Source organism: Molothrus ater, chromosome 4 (genome assembly GCF_012460135.2).
Source record: "Molothrus ater isolate BHLD 08-10-18 breed brown headed cowbird chromosome 4, BPBGC_Mater_1.1, whole genome shotgun sequence".
In the NCBI taxonomy this organism is placed as follows: domain Eukaryota; kingdom Metazoa; phylum Chordata; class Aves; order Passeriformes; family Icteridae; genus Molothrus; species Molothrus ater.
In genome coordinates this window covers 59,442,364-59,461,864 of record NC_050481.2, presented here as the reverse complement: position 1 = coordinate 59,461,864, position 19,501 = coordinate 59,442,364, and the positions used below count along the sequence as shown (strand labels likewise).

The window sequence follows — 19,501 nt, the reverse complement described above, 5'->3', positions numbered from 1 at the left end:
GTAATATAAGCTTAAAGGATTCATTAAATTGCTGGAAATCAGGTTGAACTAGACCCTCTAAAGAGAACTAAGAGAAGCAGGCAAAAGGAGGGTTTCATAACCTCTTTAAGAAGGAATAGAATAGGACACATACTGGGACAGTGCTCAGGAGCAGTAATAAGCTAAAGGCAAAAGACAGTGTAGGTGACTGAGAAGACACTTAAAGCACTTTGCCTCAATTGTCAGCAGTAAGGAGAAGCACACAGGCACTGCTGGGAGAAATGAAAACAGCTACATCCCATTTTATTCCAGGGAAAATTTAAAAGAGCATGAAATGTTTTAATTACAGGGGACCTGATTTCATCACCTGCTCAGAATTGGTACAAATAACATGTCAAGATGGTAAAATTTTCATTTTAAACTGTCACATTATGGATATTTGCTTAGGCTGGAGCATGAAAAACCTGGCTTTGATGTATTTACAAAAGACAGTTAAACAGTAGAGCAAGTTTGACAACCACAGACTCATTCAAAGGTTGATGGAATAAAGTGCAAAGCTGCAGAGACAGAAGATTGGGTGGAAGGGAGGGAGATAAAGTATGGCATGGATTTATCAGCTGCAAATGAAACAAGATTATGGTGCACTGAATTACAGTAAAGAAAATGTTGCCATGTCAGAAAATCATCAGCTAAAATGCAGAAAATGGAACTTATTGTAACCATCAAAAGATGGAAAAGAAAGTAGCATGGAGAAATGTCAACAGGCACTGCTGACAGCTGAACTATCCCTGTCAAACTCAATAATCTATTTAAATATCAGTTACATTTAGTATTCTCAGCAATTTGGAAGATTTTGATGAAATGTGAAGACACTCTCAACACAGACCAGGTAAACAATGTACATATAGATACATTTTAAAGGGAGAAGAGAATTGTTAACAAGGTCATGCAACAGAGGTTGGGAAGAAGTGCTGTAGTGCCCTGGACATGGGCACCCATTTTTTGAAAGATTTAGTGTGGCCAATTAAATATCCCAGAATAAGATGGATTACAGGAGTAAGGAAATATGCAACTGTGACAGGCTTCACTCTCTTTGTTTCCCTCTAAAAAATTTCACAGAAACAGAGAAACAGAATGGGTTGGAAGGGACCTCTAAGATCACCTTGTTCCACTACCCTGCCGTGGGCAGGGACACCTTCTGCTATCCCAGGATCCTCAGAGACCTCTCCAGCCTGGCCTTGAACACTTCCAGGGCTGGAGCATCCACAATTTCTCTGGGCAGTCTGATCCAGTGTCTCACCACTCTCATAGTGAAGGATTTCTTCCTAACATCTGTGCTAAACCTCTCCTCTTTTATTTTAATAAATAGATTTTAATTTTTTTATCTATTTATTTTAAAAGCATGATCTGGACATATCTGGACATATAATCTGGACAGTCTCCCATTCCCAACTCAGCCCCTACTGCACAGTCAGGGTCCTCATTTGCTCTCTGCCCAGAGTCTGGGTTTCTGTGCTGCAGAGATCCTCAAGTCCCACTGAGCATCCTGACCCCAGCTGCTCCCAGGTAAGCTTCCCCCATCTTGTCTCCTGTCCATTCTAGAGTCACAGGGGAGTGCCCACACCCCAAACACCTTCTCCTAGGCTCAGGCTGGACATGGGGTAGCACAGGGCACTCCCCAGCCCTGCTCTGCATCCCTGTGCAGCCACCATGCTGCCTCACAGCACTGTCAAGGGCTTGGCTACCTCTGCTGCCTGAAACGTGCAGGAGATGGCATCAAAAGAAATACTCTTTTCCCCTTTTTAGCACTCAGTGCACAGGATGATCTGTGATTTCAGTGAGCAAGTCCATTTACCCGTTACTATTAAGTAGTCACCGTTTAAGTATTTATTCTGGAATTAATTCCTTGGGGATGCGGTTGTGATGAGTTTACTGCAGTGATGAGCAACTTATAAACAGAAATTACCTTTTTGGATAACTTTCTTGTGTAAAATGACATATTTTACCCATTTTGTATGTGGGGAACAAAGAGACAAAAACCTCTGGCATCCAATGCAAGATACTGAAAATAACCAGGAAATAGTGATTTGGTAGTCTCTAATTTTTCATTTTCTATAAAAAGCAGGAACACTTTTAAAATTCTAATTTTGCAAAATATAATCACACACACAGACAGAAATAATTACATCTAGTCTAGTCTAATTTCTAGCTGCCCTGGAGCATCTTGCCTCAGCCTCCTGCTGCAGCTACAGGAGGATGCAGGTCTCTGTGATATTCTGTGTCACATCTGCCAGTCTCACAGGGACACCTAAGGTACCATAGGGCATCAAGATGAAACTATCTGCTCATATTCAAGCAATTGAATTTTGTCCTTTCTTGTACAGACTTGGCACAAAAAATATATATCAGAAATATTCCATTTGCCCCACAAAAAAAAAAAAATTGTATCCCTGCTCAGAATAGACTGGGAAAATTTACTTAGGCATGCAAAGCCCAGAATACTGCACAAGTTCAGCATTTCTCTGTTAATCTGCTACCACACCACATAAAACACTCCTAAAAGTAAAGGACAACCATGCTGGCCTGGGGCCAAGGACTGAAAAAGCACTGAGATGGAACTAATTTCTAGCTTTAGAACTATCTTCTCTTCCTTTAGCCAAGGCTATGGCACAGTGGTGATGATCATGTGGCAGCCGAGAGAACTTCTGCATCTCAGGCTTCAGAGCAGCTGCTCAAGTAAGGTGCAAAACAACTGCCTTCCTCCTACCTTCTTTGTACCACTCCAAGCACTGCTCTACAATCTCCTCTGGCTGCAGGGGATGCTAATCTCACAGTTATATCCCTGCTGGACACAATTTTCTCTTTGCATGACCATTTCTGTAACCCAATTTGTCAAAATATATTTCAATAACAGAGCTACAAATTGCTTACCTTCCTGTTTAAAACAAAGGCAACTCAGATAATATGTGTATTTCACCTCTGTTCTGTACCCAGATGTGTATTTTTACAGGTCACTACTACAGCTATAACTCTGACAAGAAGATTATTCAGGTATCAGTATCTTCCCAGGTAATAATCAGTACAGAAAATCACAGACTCAAGGCTGTACAAGTCTGATGTAAAATTCACAGAAATCAGCAGGAGATTTTTGTTACTGAGTACTGAGAACTTAAAACAGCTTTGAAAGTGTCTGGTGTCTGAGTCCCGTGATTTTCTCTTCACTAAATGGCATGTTAGATCATGGAAGTATTGAGAGGGAGAATTAAAGGATCTGTTACAAGTTCCCCAGATGGTTTTTTTGTGCAGCTTTTTCTTAGACTAACAGCTAACTTTTTACTGCACACTTATATGGCATAATTTGTCCCCATTTATTCATCTCCAAGAGAAGCAAAAAGTTCAGAGATAAGAAATGGGAAGCTTTCACATAGGATTATTATCAGCAACCAGCATATATATTTGAGCTTATTTAGGAAGAAATACTAGAGGTATGCTGGAGCTAGACAAAATTTCTGACAGAACTTCCTTTCAGTGATGCATTTAGACTCAGGTTAGCATCCATAAATAACAAAATATAAAAATAGTAAATTAAAATAATTGAGGAGGCTAAGACTCAGCTTTTTAACATGAGAAGATACTATCATTCTGATGCCCTTGGGTACCTCAGATGTCCCTGTGGGACTGGCAGATGCAGCACATGGAAATCCAGAGACCTGCATCCTTTTGGGACGGTAGTGGGAGATGAAAATAAGTGCTCCAGGGCATCTAGAAATTGCATTAGATGCAAATGTTTTTTTATTTTATTGTATTTTGCCAAACTGAAGTTATGAAAGTTAGACTAAGGTATATTAAGGTTAAGAGAAAAACAAACATAAAAACACCCAAAGCACATTTGCTGTTTTAAAAACAATGGAAATTATTTAATATTTCATCTTAATATTTTTTTAATGACAAAAAAATCTGGTTTGGATTTAAAAAAAATCAAAACCCAATTAATTTTAACTTGACATTTACTTCAGGTTTAAAAAAATCCCTCAAAATACTAATCAATAATATACCTCCCATTTTTTTTCTTTTGCCAGTAGTTTCAAAAGCAAAGGCACTCGAGAGTAGAAAACATACCCTCCTACTCAATATGATAACTGCATGCTATCCTACAGGGCTTGACCAACATACCACGGCATTAATAACTAATTTGTAGAGGATAAATTTATGTCTTAGGACATGAATTTGCAATAATGGGTAGTTTTACAATGTATAATAGAAAGTAAAACTGAAATGTTAATCTTGAAGGTTAAGAACCTTCAAAAATGTTTAAGTGGTGATTATCTCCCCAGTGTGAGAAACACACTTGGAAGGAAGTCACAGGTCAAATTTATTTAGATTTATTTCTTAATAACAGATTTGTAAGCATTATCAAATACTCAAGCACTAAGGAAACAGGAAAATCTGAAATGTTCATTTGCTTCTAAACATTTGAAGCAGAGTCCAACTTACACAGAGTAAGATGAGTTTTATAGACAGATACTATTTGTTATTAGATCAGCTACAGTAAGTGAAAAAACCTCACCTTTTAAAGTCTGATAAAGTAGCAGAAAGTCATATTTTAAATATTAGTATAAGCAAATGCTCCAAGTTTAGTTACATGTGTTAACTATGTTTCAGTGGATAAGGGAAAATGATCAGCAACTGCTATCAGCCTCCATGGTGTTTTGATGTCTTTCTTTCCTTCACATCTGTTGGAGGATATCTTTCCAGGAAAGCTTGTCTACTGCATTTCCAGCTGACCTAATTAAGCAGAGAACAGCTACATAGAATCTTCTCAAGACTCAGGTGAGCACTGTTTTACTGTCTATGAGTAGGAGTCCTCACTGATGATAAACTCTCATCCCAACATTAGATGCTCTGCAATTAAGTCTTTTGTTCATTGTTGAGTCTAAATTATATATCTATCTCCACAGTGCTCTTATTTCCATAATCACACTTCCACTTTCAGACAACTCCTCTCCTGTAAGATGCTGTCCTTCCCAAATGCAAAACTGCAACATTTCAATATTACAAATGGCCCATCAGCCATATGTTGTTACAACTTTGGGAATTGAAGCCTCACAGCACAGCTTTAATGGACTGAAACTCATTTGCAAACATGCAGACACACAGCTGTTTTCCCATGCATCACTTAATGAGTTCTGTACAGAAAAGGGATGAATAAATACTGTTGTGTCTGTCTCAGGGAACCGATAAAAAGTTGATTTATAATCTCCAGTAAATACATAATCTCAGCTGATCCACAATAGATATAAACAAAGCACCTCACTAAATGTCTCCATTAGAAATTTATCAACTCTACCACACTCCTACAGCAGGGCTGGTATGACAGAGTAGACCTCTTCCCATGGGTCCTACTGAATCGTGAATGTGCAAGAACCCAGAGGGTCCTGGCAGCATCTCTGCACTTTTATCAGACCCACCAAGGCTGTGCCTGGTGCCTACACAGCATCTTCCTTTGCCTGGATCAATCAACCCTTGGGTGAGGTGGCCTTCATGTCCCAGATCAGCAGCTCATAGCTTGTATGAAGTGCTTGTGCCTTGATAAAAGACTTGGAAATTGCTTCAGCAGTAACAAACTTCGTGCCTTATGTGTTACTGTGAAAAGAGGATGGAAACATCCCATGGCTAGAAAAGGAAAAGAACTGAGAATATTTGAAAAAGGATTTCCATCTTCAAAATCACTGCCTCAAGCAATTCTTAATTGGTGTGTCTGGTAGCAGTTTGCAGGAAGTGCAGGCAGACACCAAACACCTGCTGAAATCAGTGACTAGCTGAATGAGCACTGAAATATTTTTGGCCTTTCTTTCTTTCTCTCTCTCTCTCTCTCTTTCTCCTCCTTCCTCCCTCCCTCCCTCCCTACCTCCAGAAATTCCTTTCTTTGTAAGGATGTTTCTCTGAGTTATTCTTAGCAACATTCCCTTAAAAATTTGAGCAGCCACTTATAAGCAGCAATGTGTCACCTGTATCCTTAGCAGAAGTTTTAAAACACTCTTCAGGGAAGCTTCAGCTTTTCATTCAGTTTTGTATTTTACTACATGAATATAAGGCAGTTTTGCTTCTGTGTTTTTAAGAAATACTGTACAAGCTCAGCAGTCCAGTGAATTAATAGGGACCAGGGTAACTTGGAGTAACCTTTTGCAAGCCTGGCTTAACAGCAGAATGGTTCCCAGAAGTACTATGAGATCACCTCCTCAAACACTTGCTCTAAACTTAGACAAATCCTGACCAAAAACCCCCACAACTGGGAACTAGAGCTGATGAGAAAAATTCCTATGCTATTTTTCCCAAGTCCTACACTCACCTTTGCTCTTAAGAACTCATTGAGGACTAGCAATTCATATACTAAAATAGACTCCACAAGGCATCATGTTTCTACAGATACAAACAGCTCCACCATCATCCAGGTCATTATTGAAGATATTGAACAGGACTGGAACTCTGGGCCACACCACTAATTACTGGCTTCCAATCTAGACTTTGCTTCAGGTCACTTTATTTTCAGAATATAACTAGGCAGAGTGAAGATGTTATGGCATTTTTTTATCCTACATAGCCTGTAGCCAGATGTTTGAAATTATTACAAAGAGGACACTTTAGGATTTCAAGTGATGCTAAATGGAAAATGCTAAACTGGTGGAGGCATTTGTCCTCCTGTAATGGAAAGTACAAACATCTTTTTATATTCTGTAGACAGCATAAGGCATAAGCTGCTTTAATTTCCAACAGTCTGCATGAAGCTGCAAGAGTTCACCTGTCGTCTCTTATTGCCACAAGAGCTCTCTGTTCTATACTCTGAAATTCTCACTTGTATTTTAAAGAATAGTGTCTTTAACTACAGTCACTATCATGGCTCAAGGAGAAGATAAACACACAGAACAAAAGAGCTCATAGAAAAATACTCAGAAACTGGTTGATTCATACCTTGTGTTATCATGCTAATGTGTCAGATTCATTTCAAGAGCATCTCCAGAAGACCATTTTGCCATTGGTGTCCACCTGCAGGCTTTAGGTCCCTAGACTGACTTGGAATTGCTTTCTCTACTCATCTATAATTCACTGACAGTTTTTAAGGAATCCTTGAATCTGAGTCAAGAGTCTTAGGAAGAAGGATCAATTAAAAAAAAAAAGGAAAAGAAAAGAAAAACAAAGCAAAAAAACAAAGCAAAATCATGCTGGAAATGAAGCTTTGACAAGTAAAATCAAAGCTTATTTTCAGAACAGCCTTCAACTGCACAGGCTGTACAACCTATTCCATGACTGTTTTTGTGCAAGTGAAGGAGTACTTTTAAAAGACCTTGGTGGAGCAAAATGTAACACTCCTATATAAACTTTCCTAAATACACAGTTATCTGTTGCATCAAATACATCATTTTAAGAAGACTGGTAAAGAAAATGAGAGTGTAACACAGCATCTACAGAAGTTTTTAGCTTTATCACAACTATTCCTCAGCAAGGCTCACTTGTCTAAAAAACTAACTTGAAAGGGACTCATCACAAAGATGCTTCCTTACTAGACATATTGTACAGTGTCTATGGAGTTAATTGGTCCTTTTCCAGATTTAGCTCAATTTGCTGCCAAAATTGATATTGATACTTATATCAGTAACAGAATTTCTTTGCTAAAATAATGAGTTATGGGGAGGAAGATTTGGCCAGTGTCATTGTGTATCACAAACATATTTCCAGCTAAATCCCTTTTTAAAAAGAGGTATTCTCTAGCCAAATATACATTAAAGCTGCTAAAAATCCTCAAAAAAGTTTAATTAGACTAATTAATATGTCTTCTCTGACAAAGACAGCATCCAATTCATAAAGTTTGTAACTCTAACCATGTACACAAGATTTTTGCAATAAATTCCAAGTGCTTTTGAGGAAAGATTGAGAAGAGTCTAGAAAAGACAGCATGCTATTTCAGAATAAATTCTAAACCTTCTCTGGTACAGTTTGTTTCTGAAGCACTCAGGCTTTGAGTGTTTCCCCAGCATGGGGTTACCCCTAAGAGCTATCTAACCCCGATTTTTCTCCTCAAGAAGCCACTTCCCAAATCTGATCATTGTTGCTCACTCCCGTACCTTGTACTGCTTGATTACACTCTTTCCAAAACAGAATGACCAAACCTACTCGCAACATTCAAGAGATGGACACATCAGGATCTTTCCCTTTATTTTTTTTTTTTCTTTTTTTTTTTTTTTGCCTTGAAACACTAACACAGCAAATGGATTCAAATGGATTCGTTCAGGACATGCTCCCCTGGTGAATTTTAGGATGCAAGCAAAGTAAAGTTTTTAGAGTAACATGCTATCCACTAGGAAAAAATGCAACCATGTAGTCAGGGAAGCTCCTGCATGTGTGACCTAGAAACTCTTGAATTTTTTAAAGTAAGGCTGCTGAAGTAAGCAGACCAAAAAAAAAAAAAAAATCTATTTGTCCATTGGTGCACCAATGGGAAGAGCAGCTGCTCAGTCAGAGAAGCAGCCAGAGCTGGCCAGCCACTGGGGCCAGCTCCAGGGAAAACAACTGCAGCTCGGCAAAGCCTGCCACACCAGACACAGGAAAAGGGGCTCCAAGCCAGGTCTGAGGAAAGCATGGCAAAGGCAACTGTGTCAGCTTTACCTGTCCTGAATCAATATACACACTGTGAAACATTTTTTTCTCTCTGGTATTGATACACAGATGAAAGAGATATTGAAGCTCAATGTATATTGAAATAAGAATACTGTGACTACTGCAAATGGATTCAGAAATTAAATCCTCTATAATTTAGGGAAAAGTTAAAGCCCACCTTCATTAAACAACATGAAGCCATAGAATAGACAGTCAGACAGTTTACAATGTTTAGGAGTTGTTACCATGCTAAGGAAAACCTGTGGAGCAGGACATTCCCTGCAGGAGGAACTAGATGAGTTAGCTAGAGTGATACCTAAAGTTACATGGAATGTGTCAGAATCAGGCCAGACAATATTTCCCCAAGACAGTAAGTGTAAATTTGAACTTTCAAAACTGAAGCTGACAGTGCGTTGGCCTTTGCTTTGCAAGAGCAATCTGTCAGGAAAAATAGGCTGGGTGATTCAATTGCAGAATCACAGAAACAGAGAGAACAGAAATACCTGAAGGGCAGTTTTTGAAGACGTGACAGGTCTAAGATAGTTTGTCCTTATCTTATTATCTGTTTTTTTCCTTCAGTCTGATATATGGAAAGCTGCACATGCTGTACAACCAAAAATGGCCTGAATTAAATAATCCTGTAGCCAGCAGCAATAATTCAGTGCCCACATTACAGCAGATAACATCATTGCACACCCGTGGGCCTGCACCAAGTTGTCACCTACAGATGCCATGGCTTCCTGAAGAGTTCAGGACTCTGGCTTACAGAACACAAGATGCCAGCACATGAAAACAAGCACACAGCTCTCAGCAGCTGGGGTGGTGGGGAGAAGCAGGTCACCAGCACATGAAGCCATCGTGCTCAGTACTCCTATCACCAGCCCCCTTTACCATGGTGCAATTTCCAGACCTATAAGAATCAGAATCTTGAACAAAAAGCATAGCTGTGATTTGTTGGATGAGAGGCAATTAGGACTGTGGGAAGCAAGTAAGATTATCAAGTCACTGCAGCAGAGGACTGTTATCACAACTGGAACTTTTCTCAAATAATCACTCTTGGTAAGCACTGCATACTAAAGAAACACATTCTAAAATTAGTACCTTTGGAGACAAATACAATAGAATTCTATATATATATAATAATATATATATAATTATATATAAAATTATATATATATAATATATATTATCTATATATTATCTATATATATTATATATATAATATATATAATTATATATATATATTATATATATATTCTATATCCAGAATCAAAAAAACTGCCTGTACTTAGGTGTTACAATCTTTATTAGATTGTAAATTTTTGTTCCATTTGCTCTTTAATACTGTAATTTAAAAATTGGACATAGTCATGTTTGTCTAGTTCACGTCAATATGGCAGGACGCAGAAAAGAATTAAATGCATTTCTGCAATACTTCAGACAAAATATTCCCAGGAAAACCAGGAAATATTTAATATAATTCTGTTTTTTTAAAGTATTAATTCATCTGGATTAGCTGTATAATCTTGTTCTCCTAGGTTTGAATTTAAACCAGGAACTATTCAAGACAACAGCTTACAGGGTGAGAAAGAGATTAAAGAGCTTGTGTTACTAGAGGAGGTGAAGTTTAATCTGAAACACAAAGATCACAAGTGATATGGGGAGGAGGGAGGAAGCACACTGTAGAAGGTGGTGAAAAAAAAAGAAACAGAAAAGTACTAAGGAATAAATAAAACTTGATCAAAAGAATAATGAGAATAAGTTGACAGAACTGGCATGAAAAGGTATTAGAAGGAAATGAGAAGATTGTCAATCCTCAGCACTTTCAATAGAAAGCTTGGGAAAACTGAAGGAATAGGAAGCAGCCAACCCAGTATAAGGCAGTATAAGGCAGTATATAAGGCAGTAACCCAGCCAGAGCTGACACTGCCCCTCAGCACAGCACCTGGGGCTGCCCACATCCCTCCTGCTGCACCTTGACCAATCTTGACAAAAGAAAAATCGCTAAAAAATCAGTTTAGGGCTCCTTAACATACTTGATACAAAAAGCAGTAAGGACTTTTGAATTGCCTCAAGTAATACTCATTGCTTTAGAGCTATTTTTATCACAATTTCACATTTAAAGAAACACTTTTGCATTTGATAACAGAGGAAATCATCACTTAGGTTGCTAATAAGTGCCTGTTAACACTATGCCCCACAGCCAACATAAACACTTTCCTTTTCTGCAGAGAGACTTCTACAGAACCACTTAAGGCAACAACCTCATGTAATTCACATAAATGCATCAAGCTCCAATTTAAAATTTTAATTTTCTGCTCAAGTTACTTCAGCCGGGAGTCTGTTCCAAACATCACTCTGACAAATTTCAGCGTGCAATTATTCTCACAATATTTATTAAAAAAAATCATTCTTGTAGCTATATTGTCTTTGAGATTAAGCCACTCTATTCCTTGTTTCTTGTGTTAACAAGGTGCAGTCAGTTCCTGTCCCTTCCCTCTGTTTACTTGACCACACAAGCAATATTGCTGTCACCTCCTCTTACAAGAAGGACCTCAGTCATGCTGACAGCCATTCTTATGTCCATCCCTTTTTCAGAGTCTCTACCAGCAAGACACTCATCTCTGGTTTTGTCCCTCCTTTCTTCAAAACCATCAATGCTTAGATACAATGGTTAACAATCTCTTAGATATTTGTTCAATTTACAAGTAATAGATACATAACAGATCTTAGCAGAACATCAGAAACCTTATGAAACCATGACAGAAGACAGGTATTTGTAAGTGGTATTATTTATAACAAATTCTGATAAGAAACAAACAACTGCAGACCAGCAAAATAAAAACTACCTCCCACTGAAGGAGTTTCAATGAGAACTTCACAAATCTAAGGAAAAAAAATCCTAGCTTGACTGAAACCAAGAGAAATTAAGAGAAAAAAAAACCCACCCACATACCCTAACTAGAATATTCAAGATGCCTCCAATAAATTGTTTGGAAATATTGTGATCCACATCAGCCAAAACTTTGCTTCTTTTACATGCTGATGTTACCCATCTTGAGAAAAGTAATTCTGTAGATAAAGCATATTTCTTCTTACAGTGTCTGTCTTTAATGGTGCAATATTAATTAACTTCACACTAACGGAATTTGTAGAAGCAGAAACACTACCTCCATAATTTGGTAGCAGCAACAACAGTGATGAAAGGAAGCCAAAAAGAGAAATAAAACCAGCAATAATGAGCTGAAATCAAGGAATAAGAATTTGCATGACACCTCAACTTTAAAAGTGTATACATGTTTCAAAAACCCAAATTAAAAAAACCTCCTTCTACATAAGGGCTGCCATACTCACAAGCAGACATATAAGCAATCATATTGGCCTTGAAATTTCATACACTTGTTTGTCATAGACTTGCTCCCAAGCTAACTGAAGGGACATCTTTTGAAGTCACACAACAAAAGCCATTTAAAGTTTTTTCCCAAAATCTATTGCTTTGGATAGGCAGGGGAGAAATCTGTCCTTCAATAAAGGGCAAATTGAATCAAATCATTTGCCTTCAGGAGAGCTAAACAGAATAAAGGTACAGAATAAGAAAGCTGGTCAGGCAAAAATAAAAGTGTCAGGGAGGATGGTATCATGTATCCACAAAGGAGTTGCCTTTGGATGGACAGAGAAGGAAAAGGTCCTCTCACTTTCCAACTCCTTACTACTTTTTCTGGCTGACAGAAGGGATTCTGAGTTCAAGTTTCACTGTGAGAGAGTTGCTGCAGACCTTTCCTCCACACTGCCTTGAAGAATCATCTCTGAATGGAAAGCACCTGGTCAGATCAGATGACCAGCATGGTTCCTTTCATCCTTACCTGTTGTGTGATTCTGTATTTCCAATTGCCAGCCTGAACAAAACTCTGAGTTCATTTATTCAGAGTAATAATGACATCCAGTGGCCACCAAGTTAATCTCAGCCTATGACAGCAAGACAACCTCTTATCTGAATAGATAATCTTTCCATAAAGGTGTATGTTAATTCTGCTCTTCTATCACTATGTCTAAAAGCTGGGCAAGTAAGGATTGCACTAAAAGGAACACTATAACCACTAAGCAAGAGTCTTCCTATTCAGGTTCTTATAATAACTCTAACCAAGCCTTTTTCAGCTCTATCTCATATTGGAAAATTAGAGATCAAAAATATAAAAACTCTTAAGCATTTCCATGGTGTCCAAAGGAACTGGAAACTAAAAAAATAGATGTACATCAAAAAAGGGGGAGAAGGAAGTCTGTGTAGGACATACACAAGCCACTTAAGCTGTTGAACCTGCTGGCCACATCTACCAAACTTAGCCATGCTTTTAGTATGTGCTTGTAGAAGACATGGAGGAAACTACTTTTCAAAGTGCTTCAAAATGAGAAAGAAATACTTCTGTTTTCCACTTTTGTGAATAATCCAGTCAAAATACGAAAATATGACACTTAGATCACGCTTGTGTTCTTTCATAGAAAAGATCTGTTAAATACTTACTTGCCCAAATATTTCTGGCAGCCCCAAAACTTGACCAGTGAAAACACCAATGCAAATGAAAATTGCTGTGACCTGACCCAATGAACCACGGATTTCCTTAGGAGATATTTCACTCAAATACATGGGGAGGGCACTTAATGAAATGCCTACAAAAGAAGAACAAAACCCATATATTAAGTCAAAACATATTTATTATGCCATGTATGCAACAAATTTCTATTGAAAGGAGCCTGAGTGATAATCTGCTCACAAGGGTGGCATAAAAACATGCAAGGAACAGAATTATATCTCTCCATATATAACATGAATTATTTTCCCTGCATGTCTAATTAGCCTCACACTATTTAATAACAATGGGATTGATTATCTGTTACAGATCTACAGCAACATGCGTAGGCTGTTTTTTGATGTGGAGCACCAAAGGTTACTCAGAGATGAGAATCTCCAGGAGAACAGATTTTATATTTTAAATTTTCTCATCCCAAAGCAAGCAAAATCATGTTAACACAGGTGTGGGTAAGGGAAAAAAAGCCCAGTGCATCAGTCAGAGCAGACATTGTCAGATGGAGTATTTTTACTGTAAACAGTATTAGCAGATGTTCCTCTCAATACAGGCTTATTGCTGCAATGAACTCTTCACAATAGGCATAAAATAAGAGTTGGAATGCTGTTTAAAGCCAGGAACAGAACAAACAAATGCATGACCCTGGTCAGTACAATGGCAATGTTTGCACAGCTCCAGAAGTTTCGTTGCTTGATGGTAATCTGGGACAAAAACTAGCAGAAACCCTTCCTTCTAGCTGCAAGATTATTCTGGTGCTGCAGTGCCCCCACAGTTTACTTTCAAACTGGGAAGACCATAGTTCTAGGAACAGTTGATGAAGTACCAACCTTCCCTAGCACTGCAGTTATTAACACGGGATCCAACAGGTGCTAAGCAGAGCAAAAAGCAGTGTTAATAGCAGAATACACTCTCCTAGTCAAGGGATTTTCATGGCATGGAAACAAATACAGTCTGCCATGGCTGGAAGAGGAAAGGGGGGGAAACAACAGCTTTGTTAGCAGTGGTGAGCATTCATTCCAGTGTCTCCTCCAAACATCAGATCTTCCAGCCCTTAGTGTGCCATTTTGTCCCAGTGAAATCAGTGTGGCTATTGCTAGTCCCTGGAACACCTCTTTGATGTAAAGAAAATTCTAATGGGAGAAGAGGAGACAGTGTGTGCACAGCACAAGCACTTCAGACATGCAGAGTGTGACCAAAGCTGACCTGCAGTGTGTGCACAGCACAAGCATTTCAGACATGCAGAGTGTGACCAAAGCTGACCTGCAGTGTGTGCACAGCACAAGCACTTCAAACATGCAGAGTGTGACCAAAGCTGACCTGCAGTGTGTGCACAGCACAAGCATTTCAAACATGCAGAGTGTGACCAAAGCTTACCTGCATCCACACCCATGATGATGCGGCCCAGGATGAGCATTTCAAATGACCCAGCCAGCAAGGACAGGGACATCAAGAGTGCAGCTGCCAGTGCAAACACGTTATTAAGCACCAATGTGCATTTCCTAAAAGGCAAAGATGGTTTAGGTAGAAACCAGCATTGTGGCAGCTAAATCTGGTTATATTAGGAGCACACTAAGCTATTATTCTTAAATATCTATAAATAAAAAGCACCTAACAAACTCTGCCTCTTAGATGTGCAGAGTTCTGAAAAACAGCACTGTACCCACATGGATACAGTTTCAACCCTACACCACAGTTTAAAAGAAAACATAACAGATAACTAAAGGGCTGTACTACAACAGCACCTCAAGGAGCCAGCTTATGCATCCTAAAACCCAAGTGTCAGGTCTGAGGTCTGTACATGAATTTAAATAAGCATATTCTGGATAGATGTCTGTACAAAGAACCCAAAGAATGTACTTCAAATAGCAATAAGCTGATATAACTACAGACTCTTTAATGTTACATACAGTTTTTCACACTTCAAGAACTTCCCAACTGTGACATCATCTGTGTCATTAAAATTCATCCTTAAATTCTCAATATTAAAACTATACATTGGGGAAAATTACTTCCTGCTTGTAGAGTTAGGAAAAATGTTTGGGCTCATTCAAGTAATAAAAATCAACGCTTTTCTAAAAATTGTTGGAATTAATAAAAATACAGGTTTACGTATTTCTTCCCCCCTTTGAAATTATTTCATTCTATAACAGTGAAATAAAACATTAGGGTCTTATTTCTCAAATAAAAGAAATACTCTTTGTGGCAAATTATTACTTTGTTAAAAAGCTTAAACCAAATCACAAAAATGTATTTTAAAATTTTCAGAACATCTAAACTTTTAATTTGCCAACACCCCAATTCCTTTTAGTTTTCATCTCTCAGAACTTTCTGTTCAAGTTTGAGGGATTAATTAAAAAGGAGTGACCAGGAAGGCTGTCTATCCCTTTCCTTTCTAGAGCAGGTGACAACTGTCCCACCAGATCTAATTTTTTTCAATATGTAAGTATCAAGAGGAAATTTCACCCCCATTGAAAAAGTCACCCAACTTCTCCCAACAGATGCATATGTTTTTGAAAGGAAATATTTTTAACACTTGTGTTTTTAATCACGTTTCCTGATTTCTAATGAGTTTTGAACACTGAATGAATAACATGGCTTGAAGATGGAAAAATGAGATGCAATTCATTTAAAGTCTATACAACACAACCATCAGACTGATGACTGTAACTGTTTAGAACAGATTTTTCAGATGGATATACACTCTGAGATGGCTGAAGTGATACAAATAATGACAAAAATGGAAAGAAAATGTTCATTCAGGTCAAACAAGTCTTATACATTCATCTGAAAATACTGCTTTTTTCTCCGTTAATTTAAATAAAAACTATAAAATATATATTTTTGAGAAAAAGTTGGCCAGCAAATCTTTATACTATGCAGCTAAGAAGAGAAAAGCACAGCCTAACTAAGCATGATAAAAACAGAGACTTTGGCAGAATGAAAAGGAAATGAAAACAAGAGAACACTCTATTTAGGGTGTTGCTGTGGAAAGCAGTGTCTGTGGAAAGGTTTGGGGAGTATTGGGGCTGCAGGGGTGGCTTCTGTGGGGAGATGGAGCGAGGGTGTAACAAGGTCACTGGAGGAGAGCGTGATCCAGGCCTGAGCAGGGACATCCCCAGAGGGACCCACTCTGGAGCACAGGGGAGTGAGGAGCAAGGAATGGCACAGAGGAGTTTCTGCACACTGACCCTAAGCCCTTGCACTGCCCTTTCTCTCTCACTGAAGGCACTGAGTGTGACCATGGCTGTGGTACCAAGAACAGGGAGAGGAGCCTGGTGTGATGCTCAGCCTCTCCCTCCTTCTAGGGAGACCCTGGAAGTGACCTAAACAATCCCTTGAGCATATTGGTCTGGGTGCTCAGGATAAACAGCAGCAGACCCTCTTCGTTAGAAGAGGAGAATTTAAATTACAAAGAGTTAAAGCCACACCTGAACTTGGGAATTATGTTTATGTGGATGAAGGTTCCCTTTCAAAAAATTACTTTACATGTCTCTTGAAGTAAATAGGGCCTAGGAATCTAGTACTTTGGAATTTATGTTTTTAACCTTAAAGCAATATGATTCAAAAGTGTTCTTTTAAAGTCATACATTATTTCTGACTAGTGCTTTTAATCCCCCTTAGCTCATTATTCTGTGTCAGTGTAAATGGAGCTCAGCTTCATCATAGATACCACCCTCCAACCTACACTTGAGCAATTTCACAGCAAAGTATTTTATTGTTCTGTCAACATTTCACTGTGTGCTCCTCAATTACCATAATGACGTGTCAGTCTGGGCTCCTAGACCAGACAAACACTCTGCAGTGTGAGCAGCAAACTCAAGAACCACTCTTTGGTGAGCAGCCTTTATTCACACAGCCCCTTCCCATCTCTGCTCCAGCACTCACCCCCTGTGTCTGCAACAGAGCTGTTTTCATGGCTTAATGGAGATAAACATGGCAAACAGGGGCAGAGCGTGCAAGTGTAAAGGTCTGCCATGGAAACCTGACCAGCTCCAGTGGAAGTGTATCTAAAGCAGAGATCAGCCACCATTTTAACTCTTTTAACAATTTAACAGTTTTAACAAACCTATACACAAAGCTCTTCTACTCTTCACTAAAAATTCTAGCCTTCTGTGAACCCATTTTTACTTTTTAATAAAAACTCAACAATTTTCTGAGAATTAATCAGTCTGAGTCAGGCACAGTTTCATATTTCTAACAAGTATGTTAAAGCCAAATGCATGATTTGGCAGAAGAAATTGAAAACCTAAAAAAATAAATAGTGTAACTATGGAAAATATTTAAAAATTGAAAATCAAGTGCTGAAGCGACAAAATAAATTCATGAAGAATGGGTAATAGCTAAGAATACTGACTTGCTGTAAGCATGAAATGGAGGAACCTGAAAATACACCCTTTGAGATGAAATATGACATGTGGACAGGTTGGGAGAATGAAAAATAGACCTAGGAAAGTACAATCTAACAGAAATAGTCAAAGTGTAAAATAGGAAAGTAAGAACACTAAAGGTTTATACTTATATTTAAGCCTCAATGATGATGTTCTCCTGTAATTTAACTGACTAAAAGATATCAAATAATTTGAATTTACAATTAAGAAAAATCCAAATGAGCAGTTATGATGAATGCTACAATGGTGGGTTTTTTTCCCATGCCCTTCTAAATATAGATAAATTATAAATGACCTTTCAAATTCTATTTGAAGGACTGCATGACACAAAAATTTGACAGAAATACCTAGTTAGTACCTGCAGCAAAAATGCAAACACACACCAACACAAACATTCCTAAAATACTCATATTCTCAGGAATATGACTTGATCAAGACTTGGTCAAATACTGCATTGTACAGAATGGATGGCATACCCCCTTCTTGGGGAAGGCCATACAGGAACTTCATCTGAATCCAGTTCTCTGAACTGTATTTTGAGTTGACAAGGATTGAAAAAAGAGTAAATTTTTATTACCGTATGACAGCAAACGCTGATAAGAAGCAAATGAGATATGTTGATAGCTTTCTTTGTTTACAGTAAGATATTCAATAAACTCATGAAACAAGATGCTGCCAGTCTTTTGTGAAATCATTTCTATTTTATGTGTTTTCCTTTGGCATATTTGACAAGTCACACTCCTTGAGATCTCAACCTACTGCCCTTTCAGAGCAAATGGCTTCTGTGACTCAAATGATGCACAGTAAGCTTTCAGAATTTAAAGATTTGGGTTTTTTTTTGTTTTGTAATAAAAGTAAAACTTTCTAGAGAGACTAAGTGAGAAACGACTTTAGAAAATGCAAGTTTTCCAAAGCACTTACCTTCCAAAGAACTTCACAATTGGGGTAACAATAATGGCACCCACAAGGCCACCGATGGCAAAAATGGAAACAGTTATGGACCAGAGGAGTGTCAGGGTGCCTTCATCCACTGAGAAGCCATATCTCCTCTCCCAAGTTTCATTGTAAAAGTTCTTGATATACTGAAAGAAAAGAAATAATAAAAATATGTGCAAAAAAATATATCACACTTGAGGACTACAACTGAGAGAAACAGAATTAAAAACCCAGAAAACCCACAGTAGCTTTCCTGCAGGAATCACTCTTGCTCTTCTGTCTCTCTCCTCTGAAAAATGGGGCTTCATTTATAGATAAAACTGCAATAAAACTAACTCAGTCAGTCCAAGCATATATAAATATAACTAGAAGGCAGTACCAAAACCAGATGGGGAAAAAACTCCACAGGCAGAGAAGAATGCCCAGGATAAGATCACTCTTTAACCTTTAACTTGCTGACGTTTACACTCTTCCTCTGCTTTCCTCACATGAGCACAACCACAGGTTTTTGAAGGATGCCTTCTAACAACTTCCCTTCCCTGATGTTTAATTAGACAAAGTTCTTCATCTTTTTAAAAGGTAAAGATGTTATAGCTCCAGGACAGAGTTTTAACACAGTCTCTGTTTCCCTGCAGAGACATCTCCTATTTACTTTCTCTTTAGTCAAACGTCCTTGTTTTCATGCTGCTCCTATTTCAAAACCAAGGAAATGCTGCTGTGGTGCCTGGTGCTCTGGTGAGGATACAGTGCCAGGAAGTTGCAGTCACTACAGCAGAAGGGCACAGCACACTTGGGAAAAGCTCTCAAGCTCTACAGTATCCAAAGTTTAATCTTGTATCTTTAATTACTTCCCAGTTTCTTCTCAGCATAGTAAGCCACTACATCTTCCCTGTTCAAACCAGGAATTTCAAACTTTGCCTAAAGTCTGGCCTTGGACACATGAAATATTCTATTTGAGGGCTT

General features: G+C 38.3%; 1 protein-coding gene across 2 annotated transcripts in view; it reads right to left on the bottom strand.

Moving 5' to 3' along the window:
* SLC2A9 (solute carrier family 2 member 9) overlaps positions 1–19,501 on the bottom strand; it is a 77,019-nt gene that overhangs the window by 49,747 nt on the left and 7,771 nt on the right. For both annotated transcript variants that reach the window (XM_036382309.1, XM_036382311.1), the window contains exons 3-5: positions 18,524–18,684; positions 14,589–14,713; positions 13,151–13,296 (exon numbers count right to left, since the gene is read on the bottom strand). In XM_036382309.1, coding sequence (XP_036238202.1) covers positions 13,151–13,296; positions 14,589–14,713; positions 18,524–18,684 — 432 coding nt within the window. The remainder of the gene's footprint in view (positions 1–13,150; positions 13,297–14,588; positions 14,714–18,523; positions 18,685–19,501) is intronic.